Source organism: Cololabis saira, chromosome 1, assembly GCF_033807715.1.
Source record: "Cololabis saira isolate AMF1-May2022 chromosome 1, fColSai1.1, whole genome shotgun sequence".
Classification (NCBI taxonomy): Eukaryota; Metazoa; Chordata; class Actinopteri; order Beloniformes; family Belonidae; genus Cololabis; species Cololabis saira.
Window position 1 is genome coordinate 38,686,181 of NC_084587.1, and position 17,438 is coordinate 38,703,618.

A 17,438-nucleotide genomic window follows, 5' to 3' on the forward strand; every position below is an offset into this window, starting at 1 on the left:
AGGAAAAAAAAAAGCAATACGTGTGCAAAATGCTGCACCGATCACTGTTCTTATGTGGACGCATCAGCATAAAGCTGGATCAGATGTTAGGAAGTGTTCTGCTTCTTTGACCCTGCTTTTAAACACAGAACACCCCATACGATATCAGATCTCGATAGTGGCTTAAAATATTCCAGTAGACCATCAAAACCCAGCAACTACGAGCAGAGCGGTTCACACATGGCTGAAAATGCAGCTCTTGTCCTGTTTTTCTGAGGTATTTTCAACAAAACATGTCACAAATATCTCATTATTACCTCATGAAAGCATGCCAACTTGTGTTTTTTATTTTATTTTAAAAGAAAATGTCTTATTCAATTTATTAACCTATAAATGAGAATTATATAAACTGTTCTTTCAAAGAACTTACCCACTAATTACTTTAAAATGTTTCAATACCCAACTCTGATTAATACAGATGACACGTCAAAGCAAATCATTTATTATCACTTTAATTTTATAGGGGAACCACAAGTACTTTAAAAGGTTATACAGAGCTGTACATCTGGGAGCAGTACTGACTGAGCTGATCGTCATATCTCCTCCCTTTAAATACTATTATTTAAATGTTCTATAATCTTAGAATGATACAGAGATACAATAAAAGCTTGTGTAACTGGTCCTGCAGCTTTACTGATATGTCGATGTTGGGACTGCCGTTTCCTTGCAATTTTTCCAAAAAAGGAAAATTAAAGTTATCATCAAAAACCCTTACGACAGGCAGAAACTGGCAAGCTGTAATCATGTATAACTCCCAATTCACTCACACAATAGAGAGAAAGAGAGACAGAAAGGGAGGAGAAAAAAGAAAGATACAATTGTCATGTTTCCAAGGCTGATCCGTGATGATAATGGGCACCAGTTCATAGTGAGGTGCAGAGAAGCACACGGTATATTTGCCACTCCCTGCAGCCTCGACTCTGCCCACCCGCCGACCCGCTGCGATGCTCACTTCCACAGCTGTGTGCTCAAAGTCTGACCGGACGCAGTGGCTGCCCAGCCACCCATGGCTGACGGGGGCTGACCGAAGCCCACCTGGCCCCCCGTGCCGTTCAGAGTCAACCCTGACATCTGCTGGTTCACCTGAGGACGCCAGAGGCCGGTGTGAGTGACAGCAGAACATGAACAACAAACATTAAGGTGATGTGGTGGTGAATAATAACTGCAGTATAGATGATGATGCTCAGAAATCACTTATTAAAGTAACATTCTGTACATTTTTGTCTTGATTCCACACCGAACACATCGCGTGCACGGCGTAATAAGTTACTGCAGATATCATATGATGTGAAGTTTAGTTAGTTAGTTTATTAGTTTATTGTTTTGCACAGTTTTTTAAAAAATATACAGGAAATATCAATGATAAACACTATAGGTGCAGGAAGAGGCAAAAAACCCAATGGGCTTATTTGAAGCCTCCACTGAAGATATTAAAACTTCATGTCAAGATTAACATACAAAAAACAGAAAGTAAAACTACACAAAAGTGATGGCAAACTAATAATGCAATATATAAATAATAAAGAATAAAGACAAAAAATAAGTGTGTGTGAGTGTGCATGGGATATTGTTTTTACAACTTATATTATAGTGACTCCTAAGTCAATAGGAAAAAAAAGGACATGCCGTATTTTCGTGACCATAAGGCACATATAAATGTCTTATTTTTTTTTTTCAAAATGTGGCGCGCGCTCAATGACGCAGTGCGCCGAATGTGTGTTGTCGGGGAGTCTCACTGCGGCTCCCTCGCGGGAGCGCTTTGAGAAACACTGTGCGTTCTGGAGGAACCGCCGCCCGAGCGGCAGCCGACGCTTCCCCGCGGGCGGGGAGGTCGGCCTGCCCGGCGGCCGGCTCCGTCGTTTACTATTGTGCTTGGCTGCCACGCTAGGATGGATGACCGATGGAGACCACAGTTTCAAAAAGAGTGGAAGGCAGCGCCGGGCAAGTTACACCACAGTTTGCGGATGGATTGTAGGCTAACGGTGTGGGCCAACGTGTCTGCTGGGTCCGGTGTTCGAGCTTTCGCAAAAGCCGGTGTGAGTACCAGATTGTATCAGGCTGAAATATTTTCCCCGCAAGTGTGCATTTTTTCCCCGCGATGGTATTTTTTTGCCATGTTAAGCTAGGAAGGTAGTTTTTCACCATGTCTTCACATTCAAAACGACTTTTTTGGCAATTGCGGATTAATCAGTGAGCGCTTAGTTGACGTTACATTTTTTAAATTATATTTATATAATGTATTATGACTATTTTGCTTAGACATTTACAGATTCAACAATGAGAACATATAGAGACATACACTTCTGTAAAGTCAGAAGCAGCAGATCATAGTGGAGGTAAAAGGGAGAAGAAACATATAACTGCTGTTCACGACACGACCTTCTTTCAATGACTTCTCTCTCTCTCTCGGCTGCTGTAGTCACTCTGTTCCTGGTCTTTTCACCCAAACGGTCAAAAGCCAATCACAAGACGGAACGTCATCACGTACGGGAGACCTCCGATAAAAAAAAGCAGGTGGGAAAAAAAAGCACCGACACCGGCATCATTTCCGAGGGGCTGCACGGCACGGAAAGAGACTGACAGCGAAGAAAGTGGAACTGTTGTCAGGACTCAGCCCGTCAGGCTTCACCCGCAGCCCGATCGCGCTGATCGGGCCAGAGAGCTGCGCGCCCGGCTCGTGCCCGTCGCAGCGCTGAGCAGTTCTCCTGGTCTCAGCCCGTCGGGCTGCGGATGAAGCCCGACACGCTGACTCCTGACAACTGTGGCATATTTGATTTAGCGCAGCTGTTTAATTCAGAAACCGAGGAAGACTTCGATGGGTTTGATTAATGACGCTTGTTTTAATTTTTGATTATTCATCGGTGATTTAAAAAATGTTAGTACTTTGTAATAAAGACTTAAATAAAGCACAATCAAACTCAGTTTTGCTCCCGCTCTATTTTTAAATACGCACACTTGTATGCTTGTGTGTGTGTGTGTGTGTTATCGTAAGGCGGTGCGCCATTTGTGTGTGTAGACGGCGCCTTTTTGTTTGGTGCGCGTGTGTGTGTGTGTTAAATACAGAAACGGCACACATAACTGAGGCTGCGCCTTTCCACACGGCGCGCCGTATGGTCACGAAAATACGGTACTATACTTTTCTTTTTTTTTTTTTTTTTTTTACAGTTGTGAAATACCCCAATGATTGTCCCTCAACTTATTATTATTAAGCAAAACAGAGTGTATGACTAATAAAAAATACATCAGTGTTTTCAGAGTGGACACTTAATATTGTTCAGAGTATGAAACGTTTAGGGTTTATGCTTGTTCTTAAAGCATGTCTGTGCTGCCATCTAGTGACTCCTGCATGCTACAGCATTTCACAATAAGGCGAAGGCGACAGCAGCGTTCCTACCTGGCCCATGCTCCACTGAGCTTGCTGCCCCGGCTGGATGGCGTACAAGCCCTGAGCGGGAACCATGCCTGCAGGCATGGCCCCGCCCTGCGGTCCCACCATCCTCGGCGCCATGCCCATCATGCCAGCAGCAGGCGCGTTCCCCATGAAACCATTTGGCATCGTCATGCCAACCATCATGCCCGGACTGGGTCCCATCATGGCGGCGCCGCTCTGAGCCATCATGGCACCCATGACGGTGGTGGGCGGCATGGCCGTGCCCATGCCTGGAAAGGCCTGGTAGCCACCGGGGGCTGGGACAGGAAACTGCATCTGAGAGGGGCCCATGAACATTCCAGCTGAAAGGGAAAGAGAGGGGGAAAAAAAACACGCTGTTTCACGAGAGGCTGAGAAAGCTCTGTGAGACAGAGTTTCTAAACACGAGCAAGTATCGACTTGATCCCTGAAGATTCATTTCTAATGATGTCACCACATTTATCTCAGGAGATCTGAGGACTGCTTTAGTCAGTTAATCCTCTTAAGGATTTATAGAGGCTGGTGCTCAATATGCCATTAGCAGTTTCTGTTCATTACAACCCTATAGATGTGCAGACCACTAATGGATTCAATGGATGTAAAATAACTTTAAAAAAAAGGTTTAAAAGGCTTTTTTTCCTGAGACCTCTGTGATGAATATTCATATGAAATTCCTCCTGGAATCAAGTTGGGGATCAAACATAAATACTTCTGTATGATTGTAGCCTCATTGTTGGTAAAGGGAGTACAGGTTTGTGGCAACATTTAGATCTAAGAGCCACAATGTCCACAAAGATGTCTGGAAGATTAACCGGGAGCTTGAATGTCAGTGCACCGACCATGAGGGTCTGTCACATGAGAGGAAGCATCTGCATGTACAAACTGACATTTCCACAAGAGGGGAACCGTGGGGGTCCCTGGAGCCCCACACAGACTCAGAGCTGGAGCGAAGGAAGCGAGAGAGAAAAAGGAAAAAGGCATTAAACAAAACTCAACAGCTGACTGAGATTATGGCTTATGCTTTCAGTCTAATCAGCGTGAACTGTTGGAACATTTTCTGTCAAAATTTGACAAGTAGCTATGCAAAAAAACAACATTATTATTGAATACTGAATCCACCTGTGGAAGACCAGGGGCCGGATTCACCAATATATTCTTAAGAACAATTAAGAACAATTAAGAAATGTCTTAAGATCTAAAATTAAGAAGTTCATAAGAAAGTTCTTAAGTGAAATTCCTCATTATTTTCTTAAGAACCGTCTTAAGAACTGTCATTTCTTACGAATTTCTTATTTTTCTACTTAAGAACTTCTTAAAATATGTCATTGCATTGCACGCGCCAACAAACAACATTTATACAAGTAGTTTAACCGTCAGTCACACAAAGTTATGGTGGATGAGATTAATGTGAGAAAAAAAATACTATTGGGGAAAATTAATAATAATTAACTACCACGCTAACTAACATGCTAACAAACAGTTAACAGGCTCTTTGTGTAATTAATTACAAAGTATATCCTCAAACTATGACCTACTAGTCTAAACTTGTCTAAAATGTGTTGAAAAAGGTGATATTAGAGGCTTATTATTATTATTATTATTATTATTATTATTATTATTACCTTTTCACAGAAGACATTTTAAGATAGGCCAAGGTTGTCTTAAAGTTAAGAAAAAAGTCAAGAACAAATTTGAGAACTTTTATTTCAAGAATACCATTTATTCTTAAGTTTTTTCTTAAGAAGAAACTTAAGAAGAAAGTTGAGAAAATACTTAAGAACTTTTTTGGAGAATATGACTTCTTCTCTTTTTTCTTCTTAAGACTGAACTTAAGAAAAAAAATACACTTAAGAAGATTTTTTTTCTTAAGAATGTTTTGTGAATCCGGCCCCAGGAGTCTTGTAAAATTTGATGTCATGCTAACACATCTACAAGCAACATCAGACCTGCCATTTTCACAACTTTTAAACAACTCTCCATGTGCTTGTGCTGTTTTCCACCTAGATAAGGCCAACGGCTGTGAAGCCCCCGCCCCTCCAATGTTCAGGGCTGCTTCCTCTACACATCTACTGTACATGATGCATAGGGGCCATCTCATCTTTCTAATATTGCTTTCAGACACAAAACCTGTTTATTGAACACCTTAGCAACACAGCAGGAGGGAAACAGATGGGACTGTTCAGACAGACCTTTAAATACTTAAACTGACACTAGCCAACACTCAACCTCCTTTGTGCTAAACAAGATATTTATGGATATCCTGTGTCTGGCTGCCTGCATCTGTCACCAATTCCCCGTCCAAACTGCACACAAAGCTGCAGGACTGTGAGCAGTTTGGATCGGACCACGTCAGCAAGTCCTGCTTGATAAAGAACTGCAATAGTATTTCCAGCTCTCGCTCTTTTCTTTTCAGAACAATCCCTTTTTTTCAACGATAACCAGCGCTGTGCCGGTCCCGTGTGGGCGGGTCGGCAGCTTTCCTGTCTGGGATCTCTCAAGTCATTCCAGTTCCATCTCTTTTCCAAACTTGATTCAATTCAAATTTTTTTTTTATATAGCGTTTACTATAACAAGTTATCTCTAGGATCTTTCCAGAGACCCAGATCATGACTCCTGAGCAATTACTGCATAAATAATGGCAGGTTAAACCTCCCCTGGTGGGAGAAAAGCCTTAAACCAAACAGTGGTAAGAAAAAGTCCCCTTTAGGAGGGAAGAAACTAGTGATGCACCAAAATGAAAATTTGTGGCCGAAACCGAAACTAATAATAAACACTTGGCCGAATACCGAATAATACTGAACAATGGTTCTTCGCAGTTTTTCATTTATTTTGCCAATTTTTTCACCATTGCATAAATCAAATAAATGTGCAGTGAAATAACCGCCAGTCACAATTTGTCTTACTGTACTTATTGTATTTTTTCTCATAATCCTTTTTCATTTTCTCCCGTTCAAATCCAGTTAATCGGGTCGTGGTGGGGCGGGGCTGATCTCCGCAATTTGAAGCCTTGTATAATAATTTAAAAAATCTGGGTTATTTTCTTGGAGGATCTCGTCATATCAGACAGTGAGGGTTCTCCACCGCATCGGTAGTACGGGCCCTTTTCTCTGCGCTGTGCGTCCCGTACCGTCTCCATCACCAAGCGGTTTCCCTAATCCAACTCAGCCTGGATCATTTCTCGTGTCCTCTGCTTTTTCCCCACATCCCAGTAATGATCTGACATGCTGACATGTTTGCTGTATTAAACACTGCACGCCCCCTCACTACACGCTGTTCGCTGTTTGATTGGCTCATCACACGCCGTTATTAATTTTTTTTTTCCCCACTTATTCCACCGAACACCGAAAGTGTTTTTTTTGCTATTTTCGGCCGAACAATTTCGGTTACGGAACATTCGGTGCATCACTAGAAGAAACCTGGATCAGGACCTGGATCGTAAGGGGGGCCCTCCTGCCGAAGGTCAGTCGGGCAGAGCAGGAAAAGAGAGATAATGTGGTCCTAATGAAAAGTGGTGATTATATGTGTGATTGCACCATGTACATGTATAGTCACATCATGCTCAACGCTCTGCTGTGTTTGAGACGCAATACAATAAAAAGTATTACCACAAATGACGCTGGTTGGATGCTGCGCTCACTGAATGACACATTCAGACAGCATAGCGCGGCGACAGTAATGGGATTTGAAGTATAATAAGCTGTCATCAAATCCGTTTTTTCCCCCAGGACTGATTGTACAATATTACTGCTTTAAAAACAAGCAGTTTTAAATGTAATTGTAGATGTCAACAATAAAACAGTAGCGTTCATGAACTTTTTCCAGTTTGTGCACGTGACATGAAGGACTGGGCCCCTCACCTGCAGGGGCCTGCTGGGACATGCTGCTGGTTCCATACAGGGACAGGATTGAGTCCTTGGACAGAGGCTTCTTGCCGCCGTCCTCGGTTTTAGTGGTACTACTGGCCTCACTAAACAGGTCCAGGTCTCCCTGGCCTGATCCTGAGCTCGCCCCGCCTCCCACTGCTCCTGCTGATGGAGCTTGTGTTGGAGTGCTGGCCGAGGTACTGGAGCTCACCTGGAAGAAGTGGAGAAATCCAGAGGTTTAGCTGACGATGATGAAAGACTATACCACAAAAAACTGCCACCGACCGCCCAAAGACATGACCCTGATGGTAAGCTCACAACAGATGTGGGAAATCATTTCCTTCCAAATCTTCTAGAAGCCCAATATCAGAAGAAGTTTTAAAAGATGTGGAAAAAGTGTAATTTTTTTACTTAATTACCAATTCTGTTGTTTTTACTATTACTACTATACTACTTTATTGTATTTACTATTTTACTGCACCACACAAAGCAAGTATACTTCTGCAGACTGGACCAATGCCATTACACACACGCTCATTTCTTCTTTATTCTTCCTCTTTCATTTGCATCTGAGTATCTGTGTTGCTTTCTTGTGGGCTATTGATTTAAACGGTTATCATTCACCTTTTTATTTTGAAGCGCACATTTAATTTCGGTTTTACAACTGTTGTCGAGCCCTGCTGTGCAGCACTCTGAACCTGGGATGAAATCTTAATTAAACTCCTGCTTGGTTATACCTGAGAAAACTGAGCTGCGGATGTGGAAGAGGGAAGGGGATTGGAAACCATGGGGCCGAATATATCCAGGTCGTTGTTCTGGCTTGTGCTTGTGCTACCGTTGTTAGTCAGAGCAGCAGCTGGTGCGTCTGTGACGAGAAAGAGGACAAACTGGTTTTACTGGTGCAATACTGCATTTAGTCATGTGAAAAGGCAAATGAAACTTAAGATGAACAACACCACCACTTGTTGTGACATATTACACCATATCATTATTTATTAAACAAAACCTAAGCCAAAATGCAGATGCAGTATGTAAAAAAAAAACAAAAAAACAAACTAATCACAGCACCATCACTGTATCCTTAGGAAGTAATCAGCTTATCAAATACACTTGATCAATTGATCATCATTAAGTGGGGGCAACTCTTTGATTTTTGGAGGTCTGGTGTTGTTAAGGATTTGGATGCGTGTTAAGCACAACGGCAAAAAGGAAAGACATGCACTGGATAATTACATTTGCGAAGTTGCATCTGAACAAACTAGACTTCTGGGACATTGTCCCTTTGCACAGAAGAGAAATTTTGCTATGATACACGGTGGAATATTGGTCTGAAACTGGGTCACGCAGCAGGACAATGACCCCCCAGGCACATCTACAACAGAGCTGCTGATAAAGAGAGCTATCATGGGACATCAACAGCCCAGTGTATGTTCAGACCCCAACACAACTTAGAAACGTGGATCAAATGCCCCGGGATCTCAACCAACTGAAGCAACTTTAGGAGGAAGAGTGGGCGAAATCTCCTCCACAATAATGTGACAAACTGATAACATCATACAGATAATGGCTACATCCAGTTATTGAAGCTAAACGAGGCTCATCAAGCTCCTGAATCACAATGTGTACTTAGATCTTCACATGCTGCTTCTGCATTTGGGCTTCGTTTTCATTAATCATTAATGAATGGTGTAACGGGTCATAATTCAATGCCCTCTAAATACCATGCACACGTTCTTTCTATCTCTTATTTTTTGTTATTAACAAACTGGTTATAATGAAATGGTATAATGCATACTTTGCATCAACAGTTTTGTTAAAAAGATCAAAACCTCACAAGCTGAAATGCTTACATAATGATCATCCTATCACTGGATCACAAACTCCTATACATCAAGACAGGGAGGTGATTCATTACGGGATAAGTCCATTACAACACACACACCAGTAAACTAAGAAGAACTTGGATGGCTGTTTTGTATTAAGATCGTTTGACGGCATGTTTGTCAAACGCTCGTCAGTTCTTCAAACAAAACAAGAAGCGAACAGTATTTCACTATCGCAGCTGAGCTGCTGACTCAGCTGCAACACTTCCTCTTCTGAACCAGGAAAAAAAAAAGAAAAAAGCAGTGGTGGTAGTAGTGCCGAGTAGTTGTAAGAATTTTTAATTAGAGTTTACAGCAATTCAATAGGGCTTCCCTACTCATTTAACACAGACCAAAAGCAGTGGCACTGCAGCCTGCCAGGTGCACAAAGTACATTAGATTATATTACATTTTATTTAGCAGGTGCTTAGATCCAAAGTGGCTCAAAAAAAAAAGAAAAGAGGAACACAATTGCGCCAAAAATCAGAGGGGGACTTTCAGTATGCCAGAGTGCAGTTTCTAGAGGAGAAGGCGAATATAAAGTGCTGAAAAAAACAAACCAAACTAACTAACAATCTAAGACGCAGATAGAAATTAATCTTAAAGAGAGAAGTGCAAAGAAGTATGAACAAGTATTTTGATAATGATGGTTTCTGTCCAACTCATGGTTTGATCAATAACTGTTATGGGCATCAGTTTGCTGTGAAAAATGAGTAAGTTATTGATGAGGAAATGCTCTCAGGCAACATCACAATATCAACACGCCTCAGCAAGCACCAGGCCAGATCTAAAGACGACTACAGCAAACCATGTCAGCAATAAACTACGACACGTACAAAGACATTACAGTCCATCAACAATTACATTTCATTCCAAGGACAAGACAATTTAACTACTGCCTCAACTATTTATATTGATCAAAGTGACGATAAACACAAAATTACAATTTCAAATCTTATTAACCCTGATTCCATCAATAATGTCTCAGTTTCCACATCCAGCACTCACCAAGGCCTAGTAAATTCACAGAGGGTTCTGGGGTCTTCACAGGACTGATTTTAGGAACGGGCCTTGACTCTTCACTCTTAAAATAGATTAGAAGTTACAATAATAATATTAATAACAAACAAACACAGTTAATGTGTCTACATTGTTTAGACATGGAGGAATGGTTATGACAGTCTTACCTTGGTATAAGATGAAGCTTTGCTTCCTCTGTCAGGCTCTTTTTCTTTCTTACCATCTTTTGGCTGAAAAAAAAAAAGGTATGAAAAACACTGCATTTTTTAGCCCACGTTACGTTAGGTGCTAACATTTTGTTCAATACATACACTACTGCCATTGATCACACTCTTGCTGTAGTATTTCTTCTTCTCGTATTTATCCCTGATGAAGAATTCAACTGCTCTGAGGGAAGAGTTAAGAAGTGAACAAACAAACAATTATAAAAGTGGCACAAAGATACATCTGTATTCCACAGTGTAGCAGTTTACGGTGGTGTCCCTGCTGGTAGAGAAGGATACTGGTCTGTTTGAGGTCTTCTGAAGGTGTCTGGAAGGTTGGCTTCATAAAGCTGCCTAGCATTGGTGTTACCCATATCCTGTATACTCTGGAGAAGAAGAAGAAGAAGAAGAAAAACAACAACTGTAATCACAGCAAGACAGCTTCTTGTATAAAATAACTACAGGAACAGTCCATTGGTTTAACGCATGAGGATCAGGTTACTCATTGTAGCTACAACCCACTCCACGAAGAGCTGTACAGGAACAGTCAAAGACTACTACATTCATCAAGATGAAATTAATATAGATCTTGGATGCTGATCAAACTCTGAATCAAATATATCCTCAACAATCTAGCCAAGATTTCCTTGGTTTAGTTTTAGTGACCTTCAAAACATTATTTGCTACAAACAAGGAAGCAGAAAAGCAGATTATACAGTTAATTAGGGTTTAGATAAAAAGCACTGAGCTAAAATTAATGTCTAGCTACTTTAAATGGCAGATCTTGTATGGCGTGGCCTTTTATTCACATGCTTCTGTATTCAAAAGTATTCATATGGATGGTTTAGAACTTTCATTTAATGACTTATAGTTATTATTTGAATCTTGCTGTTGGCTAGTTACAGTAATTTACCAGGGGAAAAAAAATCTGTTTTCATGCAAATTCCAAATGACATAAATGTAGATAAAATGTAAAGCTTGTTCAGTTTTATATGATTTCAGAAGCTACTGCACCACAGAAGGGGCTGTATCTAATTTCTGTCCATTACAAGTTTCATGAAATAAGGTTGTGTCCATATACACAAGTATGTGCACATTTCAGAGTAGTCTCCTGCCATATTCAGTTTGGTTACAAAAGGAGGATACAATATCTAATGGCTGATTGTTTTAAGAAACAAAACCACCAAAACAGCACCTGGATTTGTTCTGAGGTCCATTGGTCCAGGTTGACTGACTTCACCCGGGATATGTGTACTCCCAGGTTCCTGTGGATGCCTGCACACCGGATGCAGATGAAAACCCCCAGGTTCCAGGACGCCCACCTGGGACCTGACAGGACAGAGATGCACATTTGTATTTACTCTGAAGAACAGCTCAAACACACCTGACCATTCCAGAACTCTGCCTTTTAAGGCTACGTTTTTCCACCGTTTTTAAATGAAAACAGGACTATTTTTCTTCGAAAAAGGCTGCCAGATGCACAAAGTACATTAGATTATATTACATTTTATTTAGCAGGTGCTTATATCCAAAGCAGCTCAAAAAAAAAAAAAAGAAAAGAGGAACACAATTGGGCCAAAAATCAGAGGGGGACTTTCAGTATGCCAGAGTGCAGTTTCTAGAGGAGAAAGTATAAAGTGCTGAAAAAAACTAACTAACTAAGAATCTAAGATGCAGATAGAAATTAATCTTAAAGAGAGAAGTGCACAGAAGTATGAACAAGTATTTTGATAATGATGGTTTCTGTCTAACTCATGGTTTGATCAATAACTGTCATGGACCTGACAAGACAGAGAACAGCTCAAACACACCTGACCATTCCAGCACTCTGCCTTTTAAAAGGCTACGTTTTCAAATGAAAACAGGACTATTTTCCTTCAAAAAAAGGCTGCCGTTGTTGGTTAAACCCCCGGGTTTGGTGGTGGAGGATGTGAAGAGAGAGGTCAGGTTTACACAAGTTAGCTTCCTGGGTAGCCACTAAAGGCTGATTTATGCTTCCGCGTTACACCGACGCAGAGCATACGGCGTAAGGTGCGCGTCGACGCATACCCTACGCCGTAAACCCTACGCCGTAGGCTCTGCGTCGATTTAGAAATGGAGAAATGTCAGCTGACGAGCCGCTTAGCCGGGACCGGCTTTATGCACGGATTCTGGGTTAAATAAGAGCATTTGTGGTGTGAAAGTGGTGAAACTGGTACCTTTCGCCTCGCAGTCAGCGCAGTACTTGTTGTCTTCCTCCCGCAGCATTTTGGACAGGATGGCCTGGTGCTGCTCGTTCAGCTTCTGGGCCTTCTCCCTCTCCGAGCGGGTCGTCATGTTCAGCGGCTTTAGTGGGGGCTCTCTGGGCTACGAAAACTCTACCTCAATCAGTCGTCAGTCGGGAGAAGTTTCTGATAAAAGAGCATAATCGGAGGTCTGAAAACCTCCGACTGGCAGATGAAAACACCCGGAACCGGAATCCGTGGCTCCGCCCACAAGAATTCAGAGATGACGAGCGACGCGACGGCGGCCGCTGATTGGACGACGGGGTTCTACGTCACGGGGTGCTACGTCACGGGGCGCAGTGTGAGTCTGAAGCAGCGGTTCCTACTTTTCGTAAGCATTTTCAACAAGACATCATTTTTTTTAAAAGGAGGCTCAAGACACACCTTTTTAGTTTGGCTTTTATCTTATCTCATTTACCTAGTCTTTTTAGCTATTTATTGTGTCTACTTCTTTAGCTTTTTTATTATCTTTAAAACTTTAATCCATTTTAGTGACTTTTTATTTTATGTTATTTATTATTCATCTTAAGTTTTGTATAGATTTCTCTAAAATTTTACACTTTTAGGCATTTCTTACTTTCTTTTAATCTTTTAGTTTTTAGCTCCAGTGTTTCCTCAGGGGGGTCGTCCACACTGGGAGGTGTGCCTGTTCTGCCCATGGGGGTGTCGTCATGGGGGTCCCTCAGGCCTGGGTAGCTGGGGGTGGGACTCCACCTTCTGTGTGGGGTCTGCCCTGGTCTGTCCGGGTTGGGGGGGTCTCTGTGGCGATGCTCCTTGTGGTCATGGTCGGTGGAGCCTCTCGGTGTGGACGGACACCCATAGGTAGTGTTTTCCTCACCTGGATCATTAGTGCTAAGCCATGTCACCAGTCCACTTACTCTGTGTGTGTGTGTGTGTGTGTGTGTGTGTGTGTGTGTGTGTGTGTGTGTGTGTGTGTGTGTGTGTGTGTGTGTGTGTGTGTGTGTGTGTGTGTGTGTGTGTGTGTGTGTGTGTGTGTGGGCGTGTGAGTGTGTGCACATGTGTACGCGTGGGGGGTGGGGTCGTTTGGGATGTTTTAAATTGTGTTTTTTATTGTTATTTTATTCTGCATGTAAAGCACCATGTGTTGCATATTGTATGATTTGGTGCTATATAAATAAATAAAGTTTAAGTTTAAGTTTAAGATCATCAGTACACCTTCTTCACTATCTTACTGGTCTTCTTTTGTTGGAAACATTAATTGGGAAAAAGTCTGGCTATTACCACAGAAGTTTTTCCTAACTAATAAAGTCAAAGAGATTTCCTTTAAAATGCTACACAGATTCTATCCTACCAATCATTATTTACAGAGACTTAAGAAAGACATTGATGTGAGTTGTACTTTTTGTGGTTTTCCCAATGAAACACTGATTCATTTATTTTGGTTTTGCCTGTACACAAAAAAACTGTGGAGTAAATTGTCCCGCTTTATTGTAGATCACATCTACCCCCAATTTAATTTGTGCTGGGAAAATTTATTGTTTGGATATATTGAATTTGACAGGAATCTCAACTGTAAATTTTATTTGGTCAATTTGCTCGTTATTTTAACTAAATTCTATATCCACAGATCCAAATTTTTAAATAAAAAGTCGAATTTTCCGGAGCTGTCCGCATATATCAAACAATACATATTCTCCATATCTGATTCTGTAAATAAAAAAGCTGTTAAAACTTATGACCTTTGTAAGCTATATAATAATTTGTTTTTCTTTGTCAATGACTAATTCCCCTGGCGTATTTGTGACTGTATAATTGTGTAGTTTATGTTGTATACACATATGTCTGATGTTGCTCTCAATTCTGTGTATACTTATGTCTTTTGCTTCAATAAAGTTGAGAAAAAAAAAGCAGCGGTTCCTACTTTTAAAATGTATTCAAAATAATATTAAAAATATGTTCAATTTAAGACAAAGCCATAACAACCTCAGAGGGGAGAGCATATACAGGAAATCAAAAATCAGAAAACCAACACCAAACTAAGATGCACTACAGTGGCAGCGGTGGATGTGTGGAATAAATTAGATAGGGATTTGAAATTATGTAGAACCTTAACCTTATTTAAAAAAACATTGAAAAGAAGGATCATTTCTTTATATCAAATTAATGAGTGGTGATGCTTGCTATGTTGAGTTGGGTATTTATTTAATTGGTGATTTGATTTGATTTTTTAAGGATGAAGGTAACATGTAGACTGCACCTTTATTTATTTATTTTTTATTTATTTATTTCTTGAAGAATTTTTGTTATCCCCATGGAGGCAATTTGTTTTACTGGCAGTCTTTTCTCTTACTTCTTGCTTTAATTTCATTACTTTAATTTTACTTTTACTGATAAATGAGCAAAAATGGCATTGCAAAAGGAAATAACAATACCAATTCCACTAGGAAAAGGAGAAGGTAAATCAGTAATGAAGAAGAAAGGATGGAAATATGGCAGAAAAGGTGGGAGGAAGATCAGAAAGGACAGGGATATCACAAAATACAAAAGTCTAACAAAGAATTATACAGAAAGGAACAGAAGAGAGGAAACAGTCATAACAAGACTCAGACTGGACCACACAGGATTAAATGGCACTTTGTATGTTATGGGAAAAAGGGACAGTGATAAATGTGAGAACTGTGGAGTAAAAGAAAACAGTGAACATATTCTAATTTATTGTAAGAGATATGAAATAGAAAGAGAACGGCTACAGGAAAAAGTCAGAGAGGCAGGACGTGAGTGGAATTTGAGGGGGATACTCGGAACAGAGGGAGAGGGGGTTGAAATCACCAGAAAGGCACTAATGCATTTCTTAAAAGACACTAGGCTGATAAATAGAATTTAAAAACAGGCTAAATTAAATTATTTTACACAATCTTATACAGTAGGTGGCGGTATGCACCTTAAAGTTGTTTGCGACCCACCAATAAAACAGAGAAGAAGAAGATGATGAAGTAAAACCATTATCTGAGTCAAAGATTTATCCATGGTCTCCAACTTATATCTTTGAATTAAAAAGGTGCAAAGAATATTGGAGTAATCAGACGTATACGGCATCTATAATCAAGAAACATCTGTATTAATTTATATTATACTATATTATGATTTATCCTTATATTTCATACTGCAATGTCATTTGGACATGTACCTTCATGAGCAACCTCAACTGTATCTTTATCCTGCAAAAACGTTTTATCAAAATTATTACATTTTCCAATAGACTTACTAGATCCACCACATTGTTCCGATCCCTAAGTATTCTCCCTGATATATTATTACAAAAACGTTCTCTTCTTGGTTTAAGTGGCTCAAGTTTGTTATGGTTCAAAAGCATGTAATACATGTTCGGATTACAGGTTGATTTCTTGTGGTGTGCCTCAAGGATCGATTCTGGGCCCGTTACTATTTCTTATTTACATAAATGATCTATACATGGTATCATCTAAAGCATTTTTTATTCTGTTTGCAGATTACTCCAATATTTTTTTTATCTGGTAACAATCGTCATAAACCAATATCTGAAATGAACATGGAATTGATCAAGGTTGACACCTGGTTCAAGGCCAACAAATTATCACTTAATATAAAGAAAAGTTCATACATGTTATTTTCCCCTAGAAACCAAAAAGCCACTAACGCCCTTCCAAATGTTCATATTTCCAATAACATTTTGGAAAGAGTTACGGTAACTAAATTTCTAGGTGTTATGATTGATGAAAATCTCACTTGGAAAAATTATATTGCACTCATCTCGAACAAGATTGCGAAGAATATTGGAGTAATCAGACGTATACGGCATCTATTACCAAGAAAAATCTGTATTAATTTATATTATATTACCCTTATATTTCATATTGCAATGTCATTTGGACAAGTACCTTCATGAGCAACCTCAACTGTATCTTTATCCTGCAAAAAAGTTTTATCAAAATGATTACATTTTCCAATAGACTTACTAGATCAGGGGTGTCCAAAGTCGGTCCTTGAGGGCCGGTGTCCTGCATGTTTTAGATGTCTCCTTGCTTCAACACACCTGATTCAAATTAACGGTCATCACCAGCTTGCCATCAAGGTCTGGACAACTCTGTTGGTGACACAGCTACTTTTATCACGGTGTGCTGAAGCAGGGAAACATCTAAAACCTGCAGGACACCGGCCCTCAAGGACCGACTTTGGACACCCCTGTACTAGATCCACCCCATTGTTCCAATCCCTAAGTATTCTCCCTATTTTTGCTGTAAATGTTTTTCAGATTTGTCTTTTTGTCTATCAATCCATTCACAAGCTACTTCCAACCCGTTTTCATTCTTTATTTCAATTCAATTCCCAAATTCATCACTTCAGTCTGCAAACAATCTCCATCCCACCTTTTTCAGGTCTACTTTTTCCCAATTTTCAATTAGATTCAGAGGTTCCTCTTTATTGGAACACCTTACCACACCAAATTAGAGAATGCTCGAGTACAAATACTTTCAAAAAACAAATCACATTATATTTGCTAGCCCAAGTTAGCAAAGCTTAACCATTCATTTCCAGTACTTCTCTGCACACCCTCATTAGATTCCTGTTTTTGTTTTCTAGCAATTTAGCTAATTTTCCTCATTTGTCCTATGTTTTACATATTTCTGTAGATATTGTTTGTTTCACTATAGGAGGACCACTCGACAAGCCCTTATGCGTTTTTTGGTTCCTCCCGCCCATTTTCTGTTATATTGTATTTCTTTTTTTTCTACATACTGTTCGTCCGTACTTTTAAAACGGTTGTATATTTTTATGTG

At 40.2% G+C, this 17,438-nt stretch overlaps 1 protein-coding gene across 1 annotated transcript; it reads right to left on the bottom strand.

Annotated features, from left to right (window-relative positions):
* Positions 1-475: 475 nt before the first annotated feature.
* Positions 476-12,876, bottom strand: LOC133444911 (stromal membrane-associated protein 1-like). The gene is made up of 10 exons (XM_061722805.1): positions 12,595-12,876; positions 11,592-11,725; positions 10,697-10,782; positions 10,505-10,580; positions 10,361-10,423; positions 10,182-10,257; positions 8,049-8,176; positions 7,306-7,522; positions 3,434-3,771; positions 476-1,122 (listed from the first exon to the last, which is right to left on the bottom strand). Exons 1-10 carry the CDS (start codon positions 12,710-12,712, stop codon positions 988-990), a joined length of 1,371 nt encoding a protein of 456 aa, XP_061578789.1. The 5' UTR covers positions 12,713-12,876; the 3' UTR covers positions 476-987.
* Positions 12,877-17,438: the final 4,562 nt, after the last annotated feature.